The sequence below is a fragment of the Oryctolagus cuniculus genome, chromosome 18 (genome assembly GCF_964237555.1).
Source record: "Oryctolagus cuniculus chromosome 18, mOryCun1.1, whole genome shotgun sequence".
In the NCBI taxonomy this organism is placed as follows: domain Eukaryota; kingdom Metazoa; phylum Chordata; class Mammalia; order Lagomorpha; family Leporidae; genus Oryctolagus; species Oryctolagus cuniculus.
In genome coordinates, this window is record NC_091449.1 from 41,773,651 (window position 1) to 41,797,611 (window position 23,961).

Genomic DNA, 23,961 nt, shown 5'->3' on the forward strand with positions numbered 1-23,961 from the left:
TCCCTGCTAATGCACCTGGGAAAGCAGTGGAAGATGGCCTGAGTGCTTGGCCCCTGCACCCACGTGGGAGACCTGGATGGAGTTCCAGGCTCCTGGCTCTCACCTGGCCTAGCTTTGGCTGTTGCATCCATTTGGGGAGTGAACCAGCAGATGGAAGATCTCTCAGTCTCTCTCTGTCTCTGTCTCTGTCTAACTCTGCCTTTTAAATAAAGAAATAAATCTTTTAAAGAAATAGAATCATCTCCCCCTAGGTTTTTCCCTTCCCAGGTCTTCCCCAGCTCGCCTGTGGAAACCCTCTCCCTCCAGTGGCTCCAACACCCTTGACTCTGACGCCTCCCATCCCCCACCCCTGCCACATCACGGGTGCGGTTAGCACTGCCTTCGGGACACACCCAGACTCTGAGGGCACCCCACTTCCCCATTGTCACACCCAGACCCTGAGGGCACCCCACGTCCCCATCGCCACTGCCAGACACTGGAGGCCTCAGCCATCAACCCCTGTGCGGGATTCTTACAGTGACAGTTCATGTCCCTGCCCGCCCCAGGTCTGTTCTCTACAAAGGAGGGGTCCTTGACCACAAAGCATCAGCCACGTCTCCGCTCTGCCCAGAGCCCGCCAACCACTGTTTTTCCTTCAGCCTTGGAGGCTAAACCCCCACCCTCCGGCCCCTACCTGTCCGCCCTCCCCCGCGCTCCCTCGGCTCCAGCCGCCCTGGCTTCCGTTGACGCCTTCCTCGTGGCCTCCTCCATGCTTGCCATTCCCCCTGCCCCGAGTGTCCTTGCCAGGATCTCCAGGGCTCCGCCCCGACTCGGAGTCTGTGCTGGGTCGCCCTCTCCTCCCACAGCCTGTGATCTGTGCCTCAGATCACGGCCTGCAGCCCCCGCCCCATGGGACACGGCGACATCGCCCCCTCCGTGGCACCCAGGACCCGAGACACCCCGTGTTCTCTAGGATCTGTCCGCTTTTGCCCCGCGCCCAGCAGACCGCATGTGTGTGTTTATCGGTCATTGTTTTATCCCTGGTGTCCGAGTGTCCCTTATCCGAAAGTATTCCAGATTCCTGAGTTTTTCTGATCTTACACTGTTGGCGTAGGCTTTACCTGCTGGGCAACCCCAGTCCAAAACCTGAAACTTTCGAGCCCGTGTGAGCACTCGAGAGATGCCGGATTCTGGAGGACGCTCAAGTTCTCAGCATTTCGAGTTTTTGGATTAAGGGTGCTCCAGCTACAGTAGGTGCCCAGGCAACTTCTGATGATGAATGAATGAATGAATGAATGACTTACACTAGGGCATGCTCATCCCTGCCGGACCCCGTGGACTGAGAATGGAGGTTTCATACAGAGAAACCAAGGTGCTGGCAGAAGGCGGGACATGGGTGGGTGGAGCACCGATGCAGGTGCTGGTGTTTCGGGCAGGAAAGCTGCAGGAGCTGCCGGGCGTTGATCAGAGCGCCGGTGACGAGGCATTTGGGGGTCGGGGGCCCTCCGTGGGAGCAGGGCCCCATGAGAAGGCTGCTCTTCTGGCTCCTGCTCCGCGGGGGATCGGGCGGCAGTGCCCTGGCGGGAGGAGGAGCCTCGCCTTGGCTCACCTCTCTGAATCTCACACCACAATCCGGGACGTGTGCAGCTTCGTTTCTGGGAAACTTGCCCGATTGGGCAGAGAGACACAGCTGAGCTGAACGAGACACCTGCACTAAAGAAACCTGAGAATTTGTGACGAAAGAGTGCCAATCTGTGCTCTTGGCTTTTCAATGTGGGTCACAGCAGCTGGTGTTGATGCCGATGCCGTGGGCTCGGGAGGTGGGGGCCAGGGGCTGTCTAGGTGAAGCCACCCGAGGGGCTGCACGGTGTTTACATTATGCTGGCCTGCGGCCAACGTACTCAGCGCTCCCCCCCTTTCCCTGGGAGAAGCCCCTGCTTTCCCTTCTCCTTGACTCACACGTGTTGGTCTCCAGGAGAAGCGCACCGAGCTTCGCGTAACTCCGACTGCATCCGACAGAAGACCCCTGATCATACTCATCGTCAGTTAAACAGGATGAAAATGAATTTCCTGTTTCGTAACTGTGACCTGGAAATGGACTGTCCCACATCCCGGTTTTTGCTGTTCTCAGTTACCTGGATTCCTTCTGCGTTGCTGCTCTGCCATCGTCAGTATCCTGCCTCCGGGCCAAGAATAACTATTCAGGCTCCTGCTATCACGTTTATTTTTAAAAGATTTATTTGAAAGAGTTACACAGAGAGGGAGAGGTAGAGAGAGAGAGAGAGCTCTTCCATCCATTGGTTCACTCCCCAGTTGGCACCATCTGCCACAACCGTGCCAATCAGGAGCCAGGAGCTTCTTCCAGGTCTCCCACATGGGTGCAGGGGCCCAAGGACTTGGGCCATCTTCCACAGCTTTCCCAGGCCATAGCAGAGAGCTGGATCGGAAGTGGAGCAGCCAGGACTCGAACCAGCGCCCATATGGGATGCCGGCACCACAGGCGGGGGCTTAACCTACTATGCCACAGCGCCGGCCCCTGCCTTCACATTTGTATTAGAGCCAGCAGCCAGGAGGAAGTCAAAGAATGCCGTACCTCCTCTCAAGATCACCAGCCCCGAGCCACAGGCTTCCACTTATTTTTCACTGGAAGGATAACGTGTGGTCATATAAAACTTTTAATATTTTTTACTTGCCTGTGGGGAGCAACTGGGAGCAACTCGGACTAGACTGTTACTGGAATTAAGACTTATTCTATGCATCTGCTCTCCCACAATATGGCGCTGGGAGAGGAGGAAACAGCTTCTACAAGCTGCCTCCAGTTCAACCAATAAACAGCAGGACCTGCTCCTGATTGGAGGAGAGCAGCGTACTCGGCATGTGGGTAGCAGAGTTGGGATTGGCGGAAGAGGACTATAAAGGAGGAGAGAGACAACATGCACCAGGAACATCTAAGAGGAACATCTATCTGAAGGAGGTGGAAGGGTCGGTAGCCAACCCGGGAAGAACCAGCAGCAAACCCGGGGAGGGCCGAGCAGACCAAAGAACAGCGCAGGGTCCTGTGTCGTTCCTCCACGAAGAGGGGGAGCGACACTTGCCCACATTTATGGAGTCATAACTGGGCTTCATTCTCATTGTCCAGTTGCCCAGCTAAAACCGGGATCTCTTACTAAGGAAGAAGGAGAGAGCAGATGTGGGGACCATCGGCCGACTGCCCCAAGAGGCCCTGTCACGGCTCCAGGTGGAAGCCGCCCAGACAGACTGTGTAACTGGCTGCCAGCTCTGTCTGCCCTTGCTCTTGGGCCAGGGACCAGCGGTTTACTGTGTCTGTTCTGCACCTGGAACCTCGCTGGGTGGAGAAACAGAGCTCGCCCGTCGGTTCCGTGCCTCGGAAGAGCTCTTCAGCGCTGCGACCAGGGCGCATCCTGGCTGCTGTTGCTGCTGTCCCATGAACAGCAGAATTTGCAGAGTGGACGTCAGCAGCCTGGGAGGGAATCCTGGAGACGGCGGCGGAGTGAGGCAGCGCCACATGGCGTGAGAGAGCACGGGCACCCGCAACTCCCAGCCGGGGTCGGAGGCACTGGATCTGAACGTGCAGAAGTTTTCGGAAGACTTTACACGAGTTATTTCCCGTCTTAGAATCTGTAAGCCTGTTTGCAGACAGAGCTACAAAGAGCGCTGAGCGCTGGACAGAAAGGGTTTGGTGATGAGGGTTCCTGCTTTCCCAGAATGATCCCAGGGTGGTGACGTCACACACCGATGGTGCTGACAGCAAGTCCTTCTGCAGGGAGAAGTTTGGTGACGAGCACTCCAGCCGGAAGCACGCTGGTCCTGGCACCCGGGCCAGGGCTGAGGTGGGACCCAGGGTGCACAGCTCCAGGCTTTGCGCCTGCCCTGCCCAGGTGGAACAGCTGGATGATACGCATATGGCCTCGGCGAAGTGAGAGAGGGTGTGGATGTCACGGAAGCCACCGAGTGTTTTGGGCCTGAGAGTGAAGATTATCAGGAAGGTCCCTGGGGGCTGGTGCTGTGGCCTAGTGGGCTGAGCCTCCACCCGTGGTGCCAGCATCCCATTCGGGCGCTGGTTCGAGTCCCAGCTGCTCCTCTTCCCATCCAGCTCCCTGCTAATGGCCTGGGAAAGCAGCGGAGGACGGCCCAAGTGCTTGGGTCCCTCCTGGCTCCTGGCTCTGGATCGGCTCAGCTACGGCTGTTGCAGCCATTTGGGGAGTGAACCAGCAGATGGACGATCTCTCTCCCTCTCTCCCTGTCTGTAACTCTGCCTCTCAAGTAAATAAATAAAATCTTTAAACAAAAAAAATCACCATAGTCCACTCTGTTCCATTGACTTTGCATTTTACCTGCAGGCCATTCATGCATGCATTCCTTTTTTTTTTTTTTTAATTTTATTTTATAAGTAAGAGTTACAGAGGGGCAGAAAGGCAGAGAGATTGAGATTGAGATTGATTGATCTTCCATCTGCTGGTCCTCCCCAGATGGCCACAATGGCCAGGGCTGGGCTGGATGGAAATCAGTAGCTTTTTCTGGGTCTCGCATATGGGTACAGGAGCTGGGTCATCTTCCGCTGCCCTCCAAGGCCCATTAGCAGGCAGCTGGGTTGGAAGTGGAGCAGCCAGGACTCGAACCGGCAGCCATGCAGGATGTTAGCACTGCAGGCAACAGCTTTACCCACTGTGCCCCAGGGCCGCTGCCCATATGCATTCCTTCTGCAGCTCAGGAAAGCACCCTCCACCCTGACTGCTTGCCGAATCCGGTCTTCCTGGGTTCACCAGGCTCCCTGCTTTCCTCGTTCTCTGTGTCTCTGGGTGGCAGAGTTGAATTTGGGATTATGAAGTACAAATGGCACAGCAAAGAGAATTTACAAAATTGATAGGTGCTTTTAAGTATCTGGATCTAAATCTAGAAAAACTCTTTGAGTAAGTAGAAAAGTCTTGAGTGGTAAGACCTCATCACGTGAGTGGCAGTTCTGAAACTACTTTGCATGTATTCTAGGACGAGTCAACACGCACAAGTAGGCTGGATAAAGAGAGCCAGGTTGCTACCGTTGGAGAAGAGAATTAGAAGCTGGCATCGTGGCTCACTAGGCTAATCCTCCACCTTGTGGCGCCGGCACACCGGGTTCTAGTCCTGGCCGGGGTGCCGGATTCTGTCCCAGTTGCCCCTCTTCCAGGCCAGCCCTCTGCTATGGCCCAGGAGTACAGTGGAGGATGGCCCAAGTGCTTGGGCCCTGCACCCCATGGGAGACCAGGAGAAGCACCTGGCTCCTGCTTTCAGATAAGCGCGGTGCGCCAGCTGTGGCGGCCATTGCGGGGTGAACCAACGGCAAAAGGAAGACCTTTCTCTCTGTCTCTCTCTCTCTCTCTGTCCACTCTGCCTGTCAAAAAAAAAGAATTAGAAGGAGAAGGGGGAAGCCAAACTTGATGGTGTTGAATTAAAATTAGAGAAAGTAGAGGTATAAGTCCCAGATTTTTAATGCATTTGCAAGTGGATAGCTTTTCAGGTTGCATACGTGTATGTGCACACAGAGTCGTGGTGTTTGGTGCCGCTCAGTAAACCAACGGCTGGAAACGGGGAAGTGGAGACCCGACTGGACAAAACAAGGGGTGTGCCCGCGGCCTGCCCACAAGGTCTGGTCCCGCCTGTGTGTCTTTCCTGCGTGTGCTGACTGTAGTCTGTCCGTGTCTTGCCTGTCCAGTGCAAGGCACAGGCATTCTGGGGTGGGGAGTGATTTTCCTTTTCTCCCCGCAGGAGACCCCAGCCGCTGAGACAGCGACCCCCACGTGGGTTTGCAAACGTCACCCGCCATCCCTACCGCCTCACCAGTTGCTTTGTTGATTTGTTCTTGCTTTGTTCCAAAGGATGTGTAACTGCCACTGACTGATTCCAGCACTCACTGCTTAGTTTCAGGAGTGACCGTGGCGAACGTCACTGGTATTTTTAGCCCCAATACCTCTGAGAGCCACAGAGCTCAGGTCTCTGCAGAGCCATCCCGGTGGGTGCAGTTCCTCTGATGGGACCATCGGCACCACCGCCACGGGGCTCCTTCAAGCACTGGCAGCTCTGCCTGCCTTCGGGGCCTCTCCCACAGCAACCCAGGGCCAAGGAGGCCCCGCCCCTGCTTTTACGCCCTCCCCCCAGGGCATACAGCGCCAGCGGGTCCAAATTCCCCCTTACAGAGACAGGAAGAGGGCAGCCTCTGGAATGGTCTCCCTTTTTCAAAAAAAAAAAAAAAAAAAACTGTTTATTTTTGTCAACTTGAAAGGCAGTGATGAGAGATTGATTGATTCTGTTGGTTCACTCCCCCGACATGCCTGCAACAGACATGAAGCCAGGAGCCCAGAACTCCATCCAAGTGTCAGTGGGTGGCAGGAGCCCAAGTACTCGAGCCGTGGTCCGCTGGTTCCCAGGATGCACCAGCAGGAAGCGCAGCAGCAAGGACGGAAACCCGTGCTCAGACGTGGGATGCAGGCCTCCGAGCACAGCGTAACGTGCTGCTCCGCCCACATACCCGGCTCGCTTTTTTTATTTATTTTTTTAAACTATTTATTTCAGAGGCAGAGAAAAAGTTTTTTTGTTTTTAATTATTTGAAAGGCAGAGTTACAGAGAGGGAGGGAGGGAGGGAGGGAGAGAGGGAGAGAGAGTCTTCTATCCATTGGTTCACTCCCCACATGGCTGCAATGACGGGCTTGGCCAGGCTGAAGCGAGGAGCCAGGAGCTTCCTCTGGGTCTCTCACATGGGTGCAGGGGCCCAAGCACTTGGACCATCTTCCAGTGGCTTTCCCAAGCACATTAGCAGGGAGCTGGATCAGAAGGGGAGCAGCCGGGACTTGAACTGGTGCCCATATGGGGTCAGGGCTGCAGATGGAGGCTTAACCTGCTATGCCATAGCACCGGCCCCGAATGAAAGATTTGAGAGCGAGTTCCCTACTGCTGTTTGGCTCCCCAAATAGCTGCAATGACCGGGGCTGAGCAGGGACCAAAACTGGGAGTCAGGAACTCAATTCAGGTCTTCCATGTGGGTGGCAGGGACCAAGGCACTAGTTGCTGCCTTTTGCATTATAGCAGAGAGCTGGGGCCAGGAGCCGGAGCCAGGCATGCTGGTATGGAACATGGGCATCTTACTTAACTGCTGGGCTAAATGCCCTCCTCCTTCAGGGTGGTCTTACGTGGGCAGAGGAAGGTCCGGGTCCCTGATTGCCCGTGTCTCCCTCAGATGCATCCAGTTAGTAGGCATTTTCTGTGCTCTGTCTCGGCCGCACGAGGCGAGCTCTGTCGGTGGGGCAGAGGGATGCGGGCGCTCCCACTGGGCAGTAGGCGGGCATGAGTAGTGAGGAGCAGTGCCCAGGGCGGAGCCTGGTGGCGAGCAAGGCGGAAGGAGTAGTGGCCGTGACTTCCGTGACTCCAGGTCTTGCCACCAAGCAGGGTGAGATTCCTCCCAGGCCCTTGGGTCTTCAACGCTCCCTGTTCTATTCCGGGAATGCAAGATCAAGAGAGGAGACGCGTCCCTCCCTTGCGGGCCATCTGTCCCCACCCACTCACGGTCCTTGGGAGGACAGGGACTCCCTGGGCTGCCTCAGTGTTTAAGTGGGGTGTTCAGGGAGACGAGTGGCTAAAAATACCCCAATGGGGGCAGAGCTTTCCAAGGTGGGGGCTCCTCTGTCAGCGCGCGCGTGTGCACACACACACATACACACACACCGCCTCTGGCCGGATGTGTGTGCACCCATCAGGAAGGCTGGGGGAGAAAGGGGCAAGGGGTGGGGGGAAGGGCACACCTTTCTAAAAATACAGCCCATCTGCCTGGTGTTAGCTGGTTTCCCCGGAAACCAGTGGGAGCAGAGAGCGCAGTGGGGGCGCCAGCGCAGTGGCCTGGTTTGGGTGGGCAGGAGGGTAGGTGTGTGCCCAGCAGGCTTCCCCAGGGCCTGGCTCACGGCCCCACGCTGGACTCCAGCCGGGCGCTCCTGCTTGGCAGCAGGCTGGAGAAATGAGGCTGCCTGCTCGACAGGAGTGGCAGGAACTGGGGGGGCCGGGTCCTCCCCCAGGGGGCTGCCCCTTCCCTTCCCATGTGCAGCGCCCCCAGGCCCTGTGTGTATGTTGGGGGAGCTATTGGCTTCTCTCAGAGTGGGGATGACAGTACGGTTTCTTTTGTAGCTACTTTCTCTACTGATTGTAACACGAGCATTCTCCCATGTCCTTAGATAATCTATGTGTTCTTGACCCTTATTTGTCTCCAGCACTACTGATATACATTTTGCTTCAAGTTTTTCTCTATTATAATCTATGACTCTGCAGGGAGCATTCTTAGAAATAAATCGTTTGTTTTCCTCTCTGGTTTCCTTAGGAAATATCTTCCAGGGAGGGATTGCTGAGTGGGAGACAATGTAAATAACTTAAATTCGTTTTGCAAAACTGCATTCCGGAAAGATCTATGCATTGCCCACCGGTGATAGCAGAAGGTGCCCCTGTTCATGCGTCACCGTGAGGGCTGCCCGCTTAGCCAGTTCTGTTGGCAAAAAATAAGTAAGGGAGAGCATCTTATTTTAGTTTGAACTTGACTTCCAGTGAGCTGGAATATTACCCCAAGTATTTATTGGCTATTTTTAGTTCATAGGAGTCTGCAGACCATATACTTGGCTAGCTTCTCTCCCTTGTGCCCTCGGATCTGTGCCGTCCAGAAATCCGCGGAGAGAGGGTGAAACCCTGGGCCTCTGGTCCATCCACTTGTGCCTGGCTGGCCCCTGAAAATACGCACGCAAGCTACGCACTCATGCACACATGGCGTGCACCTCCCTGGCAACTCCGAAGCCCCAAGTGAAGCAGGAGCTTCCCTGACGTCACTAGGGCCTGGGATCCATCACCGGGGACTGTGGGCTGGGTGGTCCCGTGCGCTAATGCAGACAGCAAAATGACATTCCGAGCTAAGCCTGCAGGTCGGTCTTGCAGAGGGAGACTCGGGAGCTCCTGGGGACAAGGGAGTGGCCGGCTCAGTGTGGCCCCTCCCCATGCATTCGCCTCCGCCTGGGAGAGGCCGAGCAAACCCCAAACTCACTCTCCTTCAACAGGGCTCCTGCTGCACGACGTGACCATGGCTGGGCTGCAGGAGCTGCGCTTCCCGGAGGAGAAGCCGCTGCTCCGGAGCCAGGAAGCCACGGAGCTGGTGAGTCGCCCCTTCAAGGTCCTGGCGTCGAGCGCGCCGCCTTGTGGCCAAGCGGAAAACCGCACCTGCCTGCGACCGCGAGGACGGTCACACCTGCCCCCGTGAGCCCCACCTGAGAAACCCAGTCCCGACAGGCGGGCCTGAGGGTGCCCCTGGGGAAGACCCAGCAGCCTCGCTATGGCTCCTGCTGTCTTTGAAGCTGAAGGCTCTCTGGAGAGTTCCCCCATTCGATGACAAAAGTGAGGCGTGGAAAGCTGAAGTCATTTGGCCAATGTCACACAGCAGGAAATGAGGCCATAGTCAAGCTTTGGTTCTGGGAGGCCCACATGGCCCAGGAGGCTATAACCAGTGGGTGGTGCCACCTCCAGCATCTGCGAGGCCTTCTCTCTGGTCGTCACAAGCCCGTGAGGTCTCAGGATGTCCTCACCAGCCGTACGGCCAGGAGCTGCAGGACCAGGTGCTCAGAGGTCAGAGTTCTGTTCCAAAGGCCCCTAGCTCGGGGGAGTGGGCATCAGATTCCAAGGCCTCCGACCCCCTCCTTGCTCCTCATGACCCTGGTACACCTTCCACTGCCCCCCCCACCCCCCAGCCTAGCACCCTGGACTGGGGGCTGGGACATAAGCCACTTTGCGAAGAGAATCTGCAAGAGCCCTGCTTACTGAGCTCTGGGTCTCTGCTGGCTCTGCCATCCCAGGCCCCTGCTCCTGCAACCAGGGGACCAGGAGCCCTGGCCCTGGCATCCTCAGCCAGCTGCCTCCCCCGGCTCCTGCCACAAGGAGGTGAGCCCAGGAACCACAGAGTGGCAAGCATCAGACCTGGGCCACCACCGGGGCTGGCTGGTGAGCCGCACACCTTGCAAGCCCTCAAGTCCAAGTTCGTTCGCTGACCTGGACCAAACCCCATCATCTCTTGCTTCTGCCCTTGCTCCACGCAAGCCTGGGAAACGCCTCAGTCGCCTGTGTGCTGAAGGTTGGGCTGGGGTGCGGTCACCTCACTGGAGCCCAGATGTGACCTGTACCCAGCCCTGACCCCGCCCCCCATGCTTTCCCCACCTACCTCCTCTCCAGCCCTGCTGTTCCCTCTGCCTGGGATTTGTTACCGGGAGCGCTCAGGGCTGGGTCCTCAGTTAACTCAAGCCTCTGCCCAAGTGCCCCCTCCCTGGAGAACCCCTGCTGACCTCTGGGTCTACACATGACCCTCTCCATACTCGGCCCTGGCCCTGGCCCTGACCGCTGCCGCCCACTGCTGCACAGGCTCCAGGAGCACACATCTGGGCTGCTGTTCCCAGATCTCCCCGGTGCCAAGCACAGCCTTGCTCGCAGTGGCCCTCAGCAAAGACGCGGGCTGGGTGGGAGCTCCAAGGAAAGCGGTCTGCTAGACCTTAGTGAAGTGCATCTTTGACACCACTGGCGGCCGAGCGGGGTCCTCTCGTGAGGTCTGGCCTGGCGGATGGTGGCCCAAGTGCCGGAGCGTGCGGGTGACGGGGCAGCCGGCACGGAGGTGCTGCCTGCTGCCCGGGCACTGCACCATGCACACGGTGAGGCCTGCCTCCTCCTGGGCTGGCCTCTCCCACCCCTCACCCTGGCAGGCCCCTTCCCTCCGGGAGACTTCAGTGCCGCTCCTGCCTTCTCCGGTAGCCTGGTTCTGCCTCCTTTCCCGAGTCAGCCACGCTGCGAGCTGGGGCCATGTTCACACCTGCCGTCTCCAGGGTGTGCTGGAAGCCCTATCCCCAAGCCCCAGACGTCCTGCAGGTGTCAGTCTCTCTGTTCTCTGCCTTTGAGAGCTGTTCCGTTACTCTCCAACTGTGACCTCATGTGGAGGCCTGTGCCCATCCTTGTCACCCTCGAGTGTGGTGTGTGTGGTGGGAGCCGAGGGAGGAGGGAACACAGCTGGCGCTGCTTATCCTCAGGTTCTGCATCTGTGGATGCTGACCGCAGACGGAGGACACAGAGGAAGAGGGATGACTTGTGTCCGTGCTGTAGGTGCTCAGCCTGGGCGGGGGGGGGGGGGGGGCATTATTCCCCAAACGTCGTGAGATGACGGCTGTTTTACAGCAGGTGCACAGTGTTAGCTGTCAGAAGCAATGCAGAGGTGACTCAGAGTCCACGGAGGATGTGCCCTGGAGACCGTGAACACCACATCAGTTTTTTAAATATTTATCCATTTGAAAGAGTTACAGAGGGAAAGATCTTCCAGCCACTGGTTCACTCCCCAAGTGGCCGAAATGGCTGGAGTTGAGCCAGACCGAAGCCAGGAGCCAGGAGCTTCTTCTGGATCTCCTATATGGGTGCAGAGGCCCAAGCACTTGAGCCATCTTCCACTGCTTTCCCAGGCCATAGCAGAGAGCTGGATCAGAAGTGGAGCAGCCAGGGCTTGAACCGGCGCCCACATGGGGTGCTGGTGCTGCAGGCCTTGGCGTTATCCACTATGGCACAGTGCTAACCCTCTTTTATTTTTTTTTTCCTTTCAAGATGTACTTACTTATTTGAAAGAATGGCAGAGAGGGAGAGAGAGAGGGAGAGAGAGATTCCATCCAAGGGGTCACTTGCCAGTGGCCACAACTGCCAGGGCTGGGCCAGGCTTCAGCCAGGGCCCAGGAGCTTCATCTGGGTCTCCCATGTGGATGGCAGGGGCCAAACACTTGGGCCATCTTCCACTGCTTTTCCCAGGCCACCAGCAGAGAGCTGGATCAGAAGTGGAGCAGCCGGGACACGAACCAGTGCTCATGTGGGATGCTGGTGTCGCAGTGGCAGCTTTACCCGCTACGCCACAGCATCGGCCCCACCACACCATTGTATGTGAGGGACTTGAATGCTCATAGATTCTGATACCGAGGGGGTCCTGGAAGCAGCCCCTCGGATGCTGAGGGCTGACGGTGCTTCTACACAGCCCCCCTCTCCCCTCCCCCACCTCACCTGGCCACCTCTGGAGACCTGAGCACCTGGCAGGGCTACACGGCTACTCCTGCTGCTGCCCGGGCCCCCTGCGTGGCCTCACCAACCACGGCTGTGCTTTCGGGACCAGAGGGACCACTCTTGCCCTCTGAGCACCGCTCACGTCCTGTGTCCCAGCCTCAGGCCTGAGTTACACCTGCTGCTGCTTAGCTTTGGGGCCCTGCCCACCTGCTATTTCCTGGGTGTCTCACCCCCCTCCCTGGGAGCTCCCAGCACACCCCGCCATCATCTGCCGCCTCCTTTTTGTCGGATTTTGTCTCAACAAGACTGCCGCCTCCTTGCTCTGAGATAAGCGCCCGTGGCTGCCTCTCCAGCCTCCCCGCGCCAGCTTTTTGGGTGAGGATTCTTGAGCAGCCACAGCCCCTCCCCTGGGCCCTGTCCCCTTCGGCCAGGAGCAGCTGCAGAGCCCCCAGGCCTGGGAGGCAGCAGCAGGCGAGGCCGAGAGAGCACGTGGCTGAACTTGTTTGGGTCTCGTCCCTCCCACCCCTGTGCAGAAGGGCTTTCTGCTCCACGTCCTCCAGCCGCCGCCTCTGTCTCCTTTATCCGCAGTGTGTTCACCAGGAGACCCCGCAGCGTGCACTGCCCAGAACAAGACACAGGGACAGGCAGTGGCCAACGCTGGGCTTCTCGCCTAATGCTTGGGGACTCCCTGCCCAGCAGAGGGCAGCAGAGGCAAGGAAGGGGCCGTGAGCCCTGCTTTACTCGTGCGTGGTCTGGTCCCCCGACAGGGGTCTCCCTCCAGCGGGCCCAGCTGGCTTTTTTTTATCGGGCAAAGCATAACAAGTCAGGCACAGGGGCGCATCTCCAGTGGCACTCCCCTCCTCTGGGAGGTCAGGTGGTGAATCCTGATCCGTTTGTGTCTGGGAGGCACTGAGTCCACGCCAGGATCCGTGCTGAGAGCACAGCCAGGCGCACCCTGGAGTCCAGCACGCACACCAGGCGCCCATCACGGACACAACACCCCCCCCCCCCAGTGTAGCGCGGGAGCCCTAGGGATTCGGGAGGACAGAGCAGGCAGGTTAGGGGGCGTGGCCAGTGCTGCAGACCCTGACAGTGCCTCTGTGCGGGTGGGAAGAGCCCCCTTGTGACTCAGCTTCCCCACCCCTAAAGCGGGGGAGATAGTCATGCCCGCCCCACCCCCCTCCCCTGCTTCTGTCCTGGTGCCTTTGTTTGTGCCCACAGCTGGAGCTGCCCCCAGAGACACAGCTGGGGGGGTTGGGATTCCCAAGAAAGAGGCGCCGAACACCAGGGCGTCCAGACCAAAGCCTTGCCTGGGGGCCCTTGTTTGCAGTGCACAGAGACTCCGCCTGGCTGTGCCTGCAGCCAGGGGCCCAGTGTGTGTGCTTAGATGGGGTTGAAGGAACTGGGGCTCAGGGTCAGGGCCACTGGTGCCTGGGAGTGGTCGAGCTCCCAGCCTGGGCTCCAGGGTTGGGCTGGGTCACAGGGCTGTTGGCACACACCTGATTCTCCATCAGGACGCAGAGAGCTATGGGCGGGCGGACCCTGATGCTCAGGAGAAGAGGACGTGGGGGCAGAGTGTATGTGGAGTCAGAGATCCCACCACGTTCCAGCCTGCGACCCTGCCTCTCGGAGCCTCTTCTCACCGATGGGGAAGCCCATAGGCTCATCTGCCTACTACGTGATAGCCCGATGCCTGGCTCCTGGCCTCCCATCTTCTCTCTGGTAGACAGACAGGCAGAGCTCCATCCACTGGGTCACTCTCCAAATACCTGCCATAGCTGGGCTGAAGCTGAGAGCCAGAAACATAATTCGCATCTCCTACCTGGGCGGCAGGAACCCAACCACTACTGCCTCCCGAGGTCTGCACTAGCGGGAAGCTGGAGTCAGGAGCCGGAGCCAGGAACTGACCCCAGGTGCTCCAGCGTGGGATTCAGGCGTCTCAGCCCTGGGCTGAATGCCTGCTCCTTCTTGGCCGCTTTGGTTCACATTTGGATAGATCGGGGAACGGCGAGACTGCTTGAGGTGGAGACCCTGTGCCCTCCCAACCCCCCCGGGGCCAACTGGGGCCTAACCTGCCACCCCTTCTGTTTGCCTTCCCATAGGAGAATACCGACAACTTCCTCGCGACTGTGGACACAGACTGGAAGGTAGGTCAAGGCTGTGCCTCCTGAGATGTGGGACTGACAGCTGCCCTTTCCCTCCCTGGCCACGTCCCATAGTGGGGTCACAGCCCTTCTGTGTGCCCCAGCCTGGAGTGGCCGGGGCTGGGCACCTCCCACCCCCCAGGACCGCCCCCACTGCTCGCTGTAGCTCTGCCTGCCCCTCGCCGGAGGTGGGGGCCAGGCTCTGACTTCCTGGCAGGGAGGGGCGGGCCTGGGGGAGTGAGGATGGAGCAGGAGTGAGGGATGTTGTCATCTGAATCAGCGTTTTCCTCCAATGAAAGCCCAGTTGCTGCTCCAAAATAGCTCCTGTTTCCATGGCAGCAGTTGCCCAGACAACCATGGCCTCTTTAGTTAGGAGACCCGATTCTCTGTGCAAACCGAGCTCGATTCTCTGTGCAAACCGAGCTCGCTCCTGGTGGTTAGTCCCGCTCTTCAAGGTCTTGCTCGCTGAGCCGGCCGTTTCTCTCCTCGAGTCCAGCACTGACCATTCATTTCCAGGTCTCAGAAAACAGCTACGAGGAGGCACCACAGGGAGCCCCACTGGGTCCACGTCCCACTGGCCCTGCTGACCTCCCTTAGGGTCAGTCTCCAAGCCCCATGAGAGCACCGACCTTGAGATCTGGACTCAGGGGCGATGTGTAGGTGGGGCTGCCTGTGGCTTCTCCCCTAGAGGCCACAGTTCTGCAGCCAGGGCCTGGGGCCTGTGTGCTGATCCCTTGGTCACGCACAGCTTCAAGGACGCCCGCGGTGTGCTCGTGTCCAGCTCCCCAGGGAGAGTTGCCTGCAAACACCAGGGACTCTGGAGCTGGGCAGGGAAGGCTGGGACTTGCAGTGGGGAAGGAATGGGCCTCAGGCAGGGGATGGGAGGGATGTGGCGGGAGATGGTCGGAGCAGGTGCAACAAGGAGCTCTGGTCCTGTCTGCTCCAGACAAGGATGGGGTGAAATCCTGGAGCAGCCAGCCCCTACCTGGATCCTCTGGTCCCACAAGGCCAGGGGCAAGGGTGTTGGGGAGTGAGGGATGCAGGGACGCCTGGGGTCACAGAAGAGCCCCCCCCCAACGCAGGGACGCCCTGGGGTTGCAGAGGAGGCCCCCCCCCCGCTGCCCCTCTGAGTGCCCAGCTGCTTCTACCAGGCCTCCTGCTGGCCCCTGTGGGCAGCTGCCTGCCCCCAAGTTGCCAGACCCATGCCTGGGGCAGCTGCCCATGTGGCCCTACACCTGACCCAGGGCCGCACATGTAGAAACGCATCTTCCTGGCCACCCGTTAGACCCCTGGGGGCAGGGTTTTTTAGGGATTTTTTTTAGAAAAGCAGCCACAAGCACGGTGGTTTTCTGGGCCAGGGCATGCAGGGATGTTACCCCTGACGTGTGGTGCATGGGAGCAGGAGGGACCCTCGGGAACCAGACAGACCTGGGTCCAGGTTGGGTCCCTGCCACTGATGCGACTTCCAGCCACACGGCTCCACCGGCTGCACCACTGCTACAGTGAGGCCGGCAGCCCTGAGTGTGGGGGAGTGAAGGTGCCCACAGGCCCAGGTTGGGACACTCGGCTGACCGTGACAAGCGGCCACCAGATCCTGGGGCCGGAGCCAAGACTGCCTGGGTGTGTGTGTGACTCTGTTCTCTGTTCACTGCTGTGTGATGTCTGGCAGGTTACCCCATCTCTCTGTGCCTCCTTTACACCCCCCCCCTTTTTAAAGGATTTATTTGTTTATTTGAAAGCTAGAGGAGAACTACAATGGCCAGAGCTGGGCCAGGCAAAGCCAAGAACCTGGAGCTTCCTCCAGGTCTCCCACGTGGGTGCAGGGGCCCAGGCACTTGGGCCTCTTCCACTGCTTTCCCAGACACATTAGCAAGGAGCGGGATTGGAAATGGAGCAGCCGGGACCTGAACTGGTGCCCACGTGGGATGCCGGCACTGCAGGCTGCGGCGCCACAGCACCAGCCTTCTTTTAAAGTGGGTGTTACGAGGACGCAACAAGGAAACAAGTCCTAATGTGTTTGCTGATCACGTGACCCCAGGCTCCTTAGCAGTAGAGTGGGAAAGTCACCCAAGCCCTGAGGGCTCCCGTTCCCCGTCCTCTCGTGGTTCCCCGGGTCGTATTTGCCTGTGCAGTGGACGCCACCGTTGCTCGCATTTTCAGCTGTGGCAGCTCAGAGGGTGACCGACTTACTCAGGGTCACCCAGAGCCCTGCCTGGCACCAGGGATTGGTGAGCAAAACCTGAGTCCGTCTTGTCCGGCTGCAACAACTGAGGGACACTGTCAGGGGGGAGGGACACTTGTCGTCCCTCTCTTCCTCTCTCAGGGCCAAGGTCAGGTCTGGGATGGCTTATGCAGTTTTTTCCTCATTTGCATTGCAGCTCAGTGAGGAAGGCACAGTCACTGTTTTACGATGGGGGAAGCCGGGCACAGAGAGGCTGAGTGAACATTGCCCGTGGACCTCGCTGGTGGCAGACAGTGTAGGACCTGCCTGTGGATTTGCAGCCAGCGGGAAGGGCAGAAATGGGGCAGGCCATCAGCGCCTCTCCTGGGCACAGGGGTGGGCAGAGGCTCCTCAGAGGCCAGAGGCTCGGGTGGGGATCGTGGGGGAGCAGGAGCTAGGAGGCACGATGGGTGTGAAGCCATCTCCTCCTCCCCCTACCTCCCTGCACCCCAGAGGCCGCCTCTGTCGTCTGAGCCCTTCCTGGGCCCAAGCGTCTGCAGGAACAGGGAGCAGGGCTAGAAGAAAGGGCCAGGGACGTGCTGCGCACACGCCTCCGTGGGGTGGGGCAGGGAACGCTGTGGTGGCCCCAGGTGAGGACATGGCTGGAAGAGGGCACTGCAGCAGGCATGGGGCAGGTCACCAGTCCCCCGCTCGGGGAGCTCACCCCCTGCCCCGCGGCTGCCGGCTGGTGTGCAGGGCTGTCATCGTGGGCTGGGCCTGGCGGCGGCTTCCTTCACCAAGGAGACAGATTGGGGGCATGAGCGCCCAGCACCCTCCCCGGCTCTGTTCTGCGCCTGTGCTCTCTGCCCTGGGGCTCCCCACTCTGCTTCCCTCCCTGGCCTACTTACTCCTGGCTCCCTCTTCTCCTCGGCTCACTCTACCCACACGCCTGGGGCTGCCTCACCACCTGGACCCTGGTCGCCCAGGAGGGCAGCCCGGAGCCTAGGGTAGCTTGTGTGTCCTGCTCCCCCGCACTGGCGGGCTCCGGGAAGGTTCTGCCAAGGCGGGCACATCAGCCCGGTCCAGCCGTCCCCCCTCTTTCCTCCTCCGGTGGCCTCTAGCCCCTCACAGCAGGCTAGGTGTGGGGCGGACAGAGCTTCTGTGTGCCCCATTGTGCCCCAGAACCCAGCTTCCAGCAGTGTAGACAGCCTGGGTGCGGGTGTGGACAGAGTGCTCAGTGCTGGCTGGTGGAGCAGAGGCATCCCGCAGGCAGCAGCGACTTCCTGGGTCTCCTCCAGACTCAGGGCTCCTGGTCTTGCTGATGGGGAGGCTGGGCCTGGGGGGAGGGTGTCCCGGGGTGCTGGGCTTGGGCCCACTCAGGCCCTTTACACTCCCCAGTCTGCGGGCCAAGGGCTCTGCCTCTGGGGATGTCCCTGCACGTCCTGCCCTGCCCAGCATGGGTGCTCGTGTTCCCGGGCTAGAATGTACCTGCTGCTGGGCTGGGGACCGTCCAGAGATGCTGTGCTGCTGCTGGGGCGGGCGGAACAGGAGCGAGGCCGGGATGAGGGAGGACTTGGGAAGCCAATCAGAGCCAGGTTTGTCTCGCAGCAGCCAATCTGGGCGCGGGAGCTCCGGGTGAGCAAGTGGCTGCTCAGAAACCCTGCAGGGAGGCGGGGCCGGCCAAGGCCAGGCAGGATCTGCGTATAAATGGCCCCGGAGGGTGCCCGATCCTAGAGCGAGGCGCACGGTTTGCCGCTGGAGCTGCCACCTCCCGCTGGACCCGAGTGACTCAGGCTTTTGTTCGCCCTCCCTGGTCAAGGCGGGTTGCCTCCCTCGGCACGATGCCGGAGTGCTGGGACGGGGTGAGTGAGGGCCTGGGGCAGCGGGCTGGGCAGGGTTGTCGGGCATCCTTGAGACTAGCAGGGGTGAGGCACCACTGGTGCAGCTCAGCCGCCTCACCTTGGGGGTCCCCGAGGCAAGGCCTGAGTCCTCCAGTGGCCGTGGCGGCCCTGGACCGCAGAAGTAAGGTTGGGGGCAGCTGCCTGTCAGGGGAGGGGAGGAGGCGGGGGAGGGGTGAAGCGCTGGAAACCAAGCGCACTGACTTGTCTGTCTGAGCTGCTTCGCTGCTGGTGCGGGTCCATGTGCCCTCGGCCTGCCGTGCGGCCCTGCTGTCTGCCTGAGCCCGGGGGTGGGGGTGGAGGGGCTGCCCTCCGTGAGCCCCAAAACGTGCCTGCATGGGGTGGCTCTTCCTCCGGCCTCGCTGTCACAGCCCTCAAGGCAAAGGAAGGCCCCTGGAGGGGAGGGAGACTGAAGGGCCGGCTGTGCTCTATGTGGTAGGTGGGGAAGGCGGTGGTAGAGCCTTGTGCCTCTGGCCTTGGCCCTCCACCCAGCTTGGACCTTCCTCTAGTGCCCAGGTCCCTCCACTGTGCCTCCTCCAGGAGGCAGCGGCAAGGGCAAACCTTCCCCCTGCCCAGTCTGCAAACCTGATGACGTCAGCGCCTGCCTGCCCCTGCAGACCCCGTCCCCTGAATAATTGATGTTTTCAACAGAAAGCCGAGTGCCTACCACACCCCTGCATGTGCGGAGCCCAGTGCCTGGGGGCTGTGCACCCGTCAAGGTCACAGGCGAAGGGGGACAGAGCCCCCTCCCTTGCTGCCGCAGTGCCCCCCTCTGGCGCCCACCTGGGGGAGGGGGCAGCCTCTGATGTCACCAGGAGCCAATGGGAGAGCAGTCCCTCTGGGCTGCGGCCCTTGGAGCGTCCCCTCCTTGTGCAGCGTCCCGGGCTGGGGACGTGAGCTTCTGAGCCCCACCAGGGGGGAGGCAGGATGCGGTCAAGGTCACTGGAGCAGCACCTGGACGGCCAGCTCAGGGCCACCCCTTCCTGGCCGAGGGAGCTGATTGCAGCGGCTGGCTGATGGGGAGGAGTCAGCGGCACCAGGGCTGGGAGGGGACAGATGGGGACATCCTCAGCATCAGTGGAGTGCAGCTGCCCTCGCCCACACCTGCAGGTGCCGAGGTCTGGGTTTGGAAGACACAGCTCTGGGTCCTTGGCCCCGGCCTGGGCAGAGTGGGCCCTGACCCTGCTGCGGGAGCTGCGGCAGGTGCACTGCGGCTCCTGTGCAGCCTGAGCCCCTCCCACCCCCAGCCCTGCCCTCCAGCGCTGGGGGTTGAGGCGGGGACAGGCAGCAGTGGAGGGGCCGCTGGCCAGCAGGTCTTCGGGTGGAGTCTCTCCTCCTCAGAAAACACAGCAGCCATCAGGGCGTAGCCCTGGCCCCAGGCCGTCTCCCCTGCCCACTCCGGGTTAGTCCTTGGGCAGGTCATTCCCCACCCTGAGGAGGCACCCGTGTCCTCCATGGCGTGGGTCCACCCGAGGGGTAGGTAAAAGGGCGCTTGGGATGTGTCTAGCCAGCGATTGGTGGGCAGGAAGCCATCCTGGATCTCACGGACCTGGGATGTGGGAGGCTGCAGTGAGCCCGGACCCCCCAGGGAAGGAGCTGGCCCCACCGCAGAGGTGTGGTGTGACTCCCACCCTGTCTGTCACTGGCCCTGGAGAGCTGGTCCCTGAGTAGCAGTCTCCTGCTGCCCTCTGTCTCCTTCTCCGTGTGCACCGGGGGTTCTTCCAGAATCTACGTGTTCAGAACAGGGAGCAGGGGTCTTCCCTCCCAGTCACGTGCAGCAGGTTCTCGGCCACCGCTGTCTCACCGTCCGCTTGCGGGGTGCCGAGGCGCGTTCACGGATCCTCCTGGCATCTCCTGATTGCGTGCCCGGGAAGGAGCAGTTTGCAGAGGGGCCGGCCTCCGGGCGCCTCTCCAAGAGTCAGGTGCCCGGGCTCAACTGCCCCTTTGCAGGGCTCCTCTGTAAGCACCAGTGCTTAAGTTCCCACGAGGTCCCTGTCTGATGGCCCCTGCTCAGCATCACACCGCAAGGGGCAAGGCCAGGTCCTCCTGAAACACCAATGACCCTGAGTGGCAAGGCCAAGGTCATTGAAGCCTGGAGGACCCTGGAGCGGGCGGAAGGCTGGGGGTGAGGCCTTAGGGGTCTCAGATCGCAGGGAAGGGCACTGCAGGAGGAAGGAGGGGCAGGAACAAGAGCCTGGGCTGGGCCAGGTGTGTGGGGGTGGGGGTGGGTCCTGGGGGTTCCAGGAAGGGCTGAGACCATTCCCCTTCAGGGACAGGGAGCCCTTGAGGGCAGAGACACAGGCAAGGGTGACAGAGCCGGGAGAGAAAGCAGCCTCCCTGGCCCCTGAGGGCCGGATGCAGGGCAGGGGCTGGGCCCCGGGCAGTGGCAGCAGAACCCACTGGCTGGCTTGCCAAGGGGACAGGACTGTGCTGGCCCCGTGCTGACCCTGTCGGGACAGGGGTGCTCCACCAGGTCTGTCCTTTCTGGGGACTGCATGGGATGATGAGCATGGGTGCCCAGCACGTCTCTCCCTTCCAGGAACACGACATCGAGACGCCTTACGGCCTCCTGCACGTGGTGATCCGGGGCTCCCCCAAGGGGAACCGCCCGGCCATCCTCACCTACCATGACGTGGGCCTCAACCGTAAGCACAGCACAGCCCCTGCAGCCCTCCTCTGCCTTGGCCCCCCAGCAGCTCCCTCCCTCCCTGTGGACCCTGTAGGTCCCCCCCCCACAGCTCCAGGCCTCAGTTTCCCTGGTGAACCCTGAGGCTGGGCACCTCTGCCTGGCAGCAGCTGAGAGCTGTGTCTTTGCAGACAAGCTGTGCTTCAACACCTTCTTCAACTTTGAGGACATGCAGGAGATCACCAAGCACTTCGTGGTGTGCCACGTGGACGCCCCTGGGCAGCAGGTGGGGGCGTCGCAGTTCCCTCAAGGGTAGGTGCCTGGAGCCCCTCCCCCTGTCCCCGGCTCTGCACCCCGGGCCTTACCTGGGCCCTGACCGCCTGTTCCACCTGCAGGTACCAGTTTCCTTCCATGGAGCAGCTGGCCGCCATGCTGCCCAGCGTGGTCCAGCACTTTGGGTAAGTCCTCATCCAGCCCTGCCCCTGTGTGCCCACAGCTGTGACAGGGCCGCCTGGCTCCAGCCGAGGGCTTTGGGCCATGGGTGGGACCTGCTCTGGATGGTGCCCAGGGGAAGGGGCCCTCAGCCCTAGAGTGACCAGCCTGCTCTGTGCCAGGTTCAAGTACGTGATTGGCATCGGAGTAGGAGCTGGAGCCTACGTGCTGGCCAAGTTTGCAGTGAGTGCCCCATCCCCACCTCAGCCACCCCGCCGTCCCGGGCCCCCGACCACAGGACCTCTCCCTGCTCGCTCTTCCTCCTCCTCTTCCTCTCCCCACATCCTCCTCACTTAGCAAAACCCATTGCTTGCTTTTTTTCCTCCAAAGTAACTATAATTTTTGTTTTTATTTTTTATAAAAGATGTATTTATTTGACAGAGTTACGGGGGGGGGGGGGCGGAGAAAGATCTTCTATCCACTGATTCACTCCCCAAATGGCCACAATGGCTGGAGCTGGGCCAGGCCGAAGCTGGGAGCCAGGAGCTTCTTCCATGTGGGTGACAGAGGCCCAAGCACTTGGGCCATTTTTGCTTTTCCCAGGCCATTAGCAGGGAGCTGGATCGGAAGAGGAGCAGCCAGGATACGAGCCAGTGCCCACATGGGATGCCGGCACTGCAGGTGGCAGCTTTAACAGCTGCACCATGGCACCAGTCCCTAGCTTCATTTTCTAAAAAGCAGAGAGGGCCGGCACTGTGGCATAGCGGGTAAAGCCACCACCTGCAGTGCCGGCATCCCATATGGGCGCCAGTTTGAGTCCCAGCTGCTCCACTTCCGATCCAGCTCTCTGCTATGGCCTGGGAAAGCAGTAGAAGATGGCCCAAGTCTTTGGGCCCTTGCACCCGCGTGGGAGACCAGGAAGAAGCTCCTGACTCCTGGCTTTGGATTGGCACAGCTCCAGCCATTGCAGCCAACTGGGGAGTGAACCAGCGGATGAAAGACCTTTCTTTCTCTCTGCCTCTCTGCCTCTCTGCATCTCCTTCTCTCTCCATGTAACTTGTAACTTTCAAATAAATAAATAAATCTTAAAAAAAAAAAAAGGCAAAACACTACCCATGAAGATTTTATGATGTTGAGTTCCCATTTTCCAAGAGCAGCATCTTGGCAAACGCTAGGAGTGGTGGGAAAGCAGTGGTGTGGTCCCAGAGGCTGAGAACCCCGAGAGGTCTGGGGAGGGGCCACGGGGGCTCTGGAAGTGGCAGCGGCTGGCGCTGTCGCTCCATCCATGGCATCTGGAAGCCTTCACAAAGCTTCCCGCCTCCTCTGACTGCCTGAGAGAGGCAGGGCCAGCACCTCAGAGCCCGTTTGCTGGGTGGGAGGACAGGGGCCCCCTCCACCCCGCCCAGCCCTGTCTGCCTCTCTCACAGCTCATCTTCCCCGACCTGGTGGAGGGGCTGGTGCTGATGAACATCGACCCCAATGGCAAGGGCTGGATTGACTGGGCTGCCACCAAGGTGAGCGGGCTGTGCGGGGGCCGGGGGCGGCCAGGCCGGGGGCGGCACTCACGCCGGCTTCCCCTCGCCCACAGCTCTCTGGCCTGACCAGCACTTTACCTGACACGGTGCTCTCCCACCTCTTCAGCCAGGTAAGGACCTGCTCCAACAGGAGCAGGGGCACCAGGCTAGGAATCTGCGGAGCCTTGGGCAGCCGCTGAGGGCCCCATTCTGTCCCCGACTGCCGCTCGGGCACCCTGGGCTTCTGGCGAGAGGCGGCAGGTGGTGGTCATTTGCATGCGACCTGCGTGTCTCCATATTCCACTGTTATCCATGATGCTGCAGCATCTGAAAGCCAATTGGGGTGGGAGCCCCTCCCCAGGCACCGCCCTCTACCTCCCCCCTCCCTCCCTCTCACCAGCACTGCCAGGGCGCAGGGCAGGGCTGCTCTGGCCGGGACACCCACATGTCCCCTCTGAGCCCGTGTCCCTCTGTCTGTCTGCTCTCCTGCACGCCGCCACCCATCCTGCCGGGCCCAGGAGGAGCTGGTGAATAGCACGGAGCTGGTCCAGAGCTATCGCCAGCAGATCAGCAACGTGGTGAACCAGGCCAACCTGCAGCTCTTCTGGAACATGTACAACAGGTACGGGCGGGGAGGGGCAGGGCTGGCAGCACCCGGCTCGGGCCAGGGGACCCCTCCTTCCCAGCACCCACGGAGCAGGCAGGGCAGGCGACTCACCCGCAGCCCGGTTTGTAGATGGACACGTTACTGCACCGCGGGGTGGGGGAGGGTTCCTCGCAGGGGCTCGCTCGTCCTTGGCTCTGCCCCTTCTCTTGCCTCGGGCATTGCTGGCTGGAGCAGGGGACGGGGTGTGGCTGTGAGCCGCATCCCCAGCAACACAACCACCGTGAGCCTTGGTGCTGGAGCCCGGACGACGGGGAGGAGGTTGGCTGAGGTCTGTGGTTGCCCAGCTGTGCTCCTGGAAGCCCCTTTGGGAGTGGCCCTGCGAGAGAAGGGGCCAGGCCCTAACCCTTGCCTGCCCTCACTGTTCTGCCTTCTGCAAATATTTATTAAGCACCTGCTGTATGCATGGTGCTGGGAGAACAGTAGAGAATAAAAGAAAGATGCAGGCCCCGTGG

At 60.3% G+C, this 23,961-nt stretch overlaps 1 protein-coding gene across 7 annotated transcripts in view; it reads left to right on the forward strand.

The window, feature by feature from the left end:
- NDRG4 (NDRG family member 4) overlaps positions 1-23,961 on the forward strand; it is a 40,102-nt gene that overhangs the window by 10,507 nt on the left and 5,634 nt on the right. For 4 of the 7 annotated variants that reach the window (XM_070061973.1, XM_070061974.1, XM_070061977.1 and 1 more), the window contains exons 2-10: positions 9,058-9,152; positions 14,170-14,214; positions 20,810-20,915; positions 21,088-21,208; positions 21,292-21,354; positions 21,511-21,571; positions 22,756-22,842; positions 22,917-22,973; positions 23,361-23,464. In XM_070061973.1, coding sequence (XP_069918074.1) covers positions 9,081-9,152; positions 14,170-14,214; positions 20,810-20,915; positions 21,088-21,208; positions 21,292-21,354; positions 21,511-21,571; positions 22,756-22,842; positions 22,917-22,973; positions 23,361-23,464 — 716 coding nt within the window. In that variant the 5' untranslated portion in view covers positions 9,058-9,080. Of the gene's footprint in view, positions 1-8,654; positions 8,926-9,057; positions 9,153-14,169; positions 14,215-18,062; positions 18,235-20,809; positions 20,916-21,087; positions 21,209-21,291; positions 21,355-21,510; positions 21,572-22,755; positions 22,843-22,916; positions 22,974-23,360; positions 23,465-23,961 lie in introns of those variants that run through there. The other 3 variants (XM_070061975.1, XM_070061978.1, XM_070061976.1) reach the window with 3 other exon arrangements.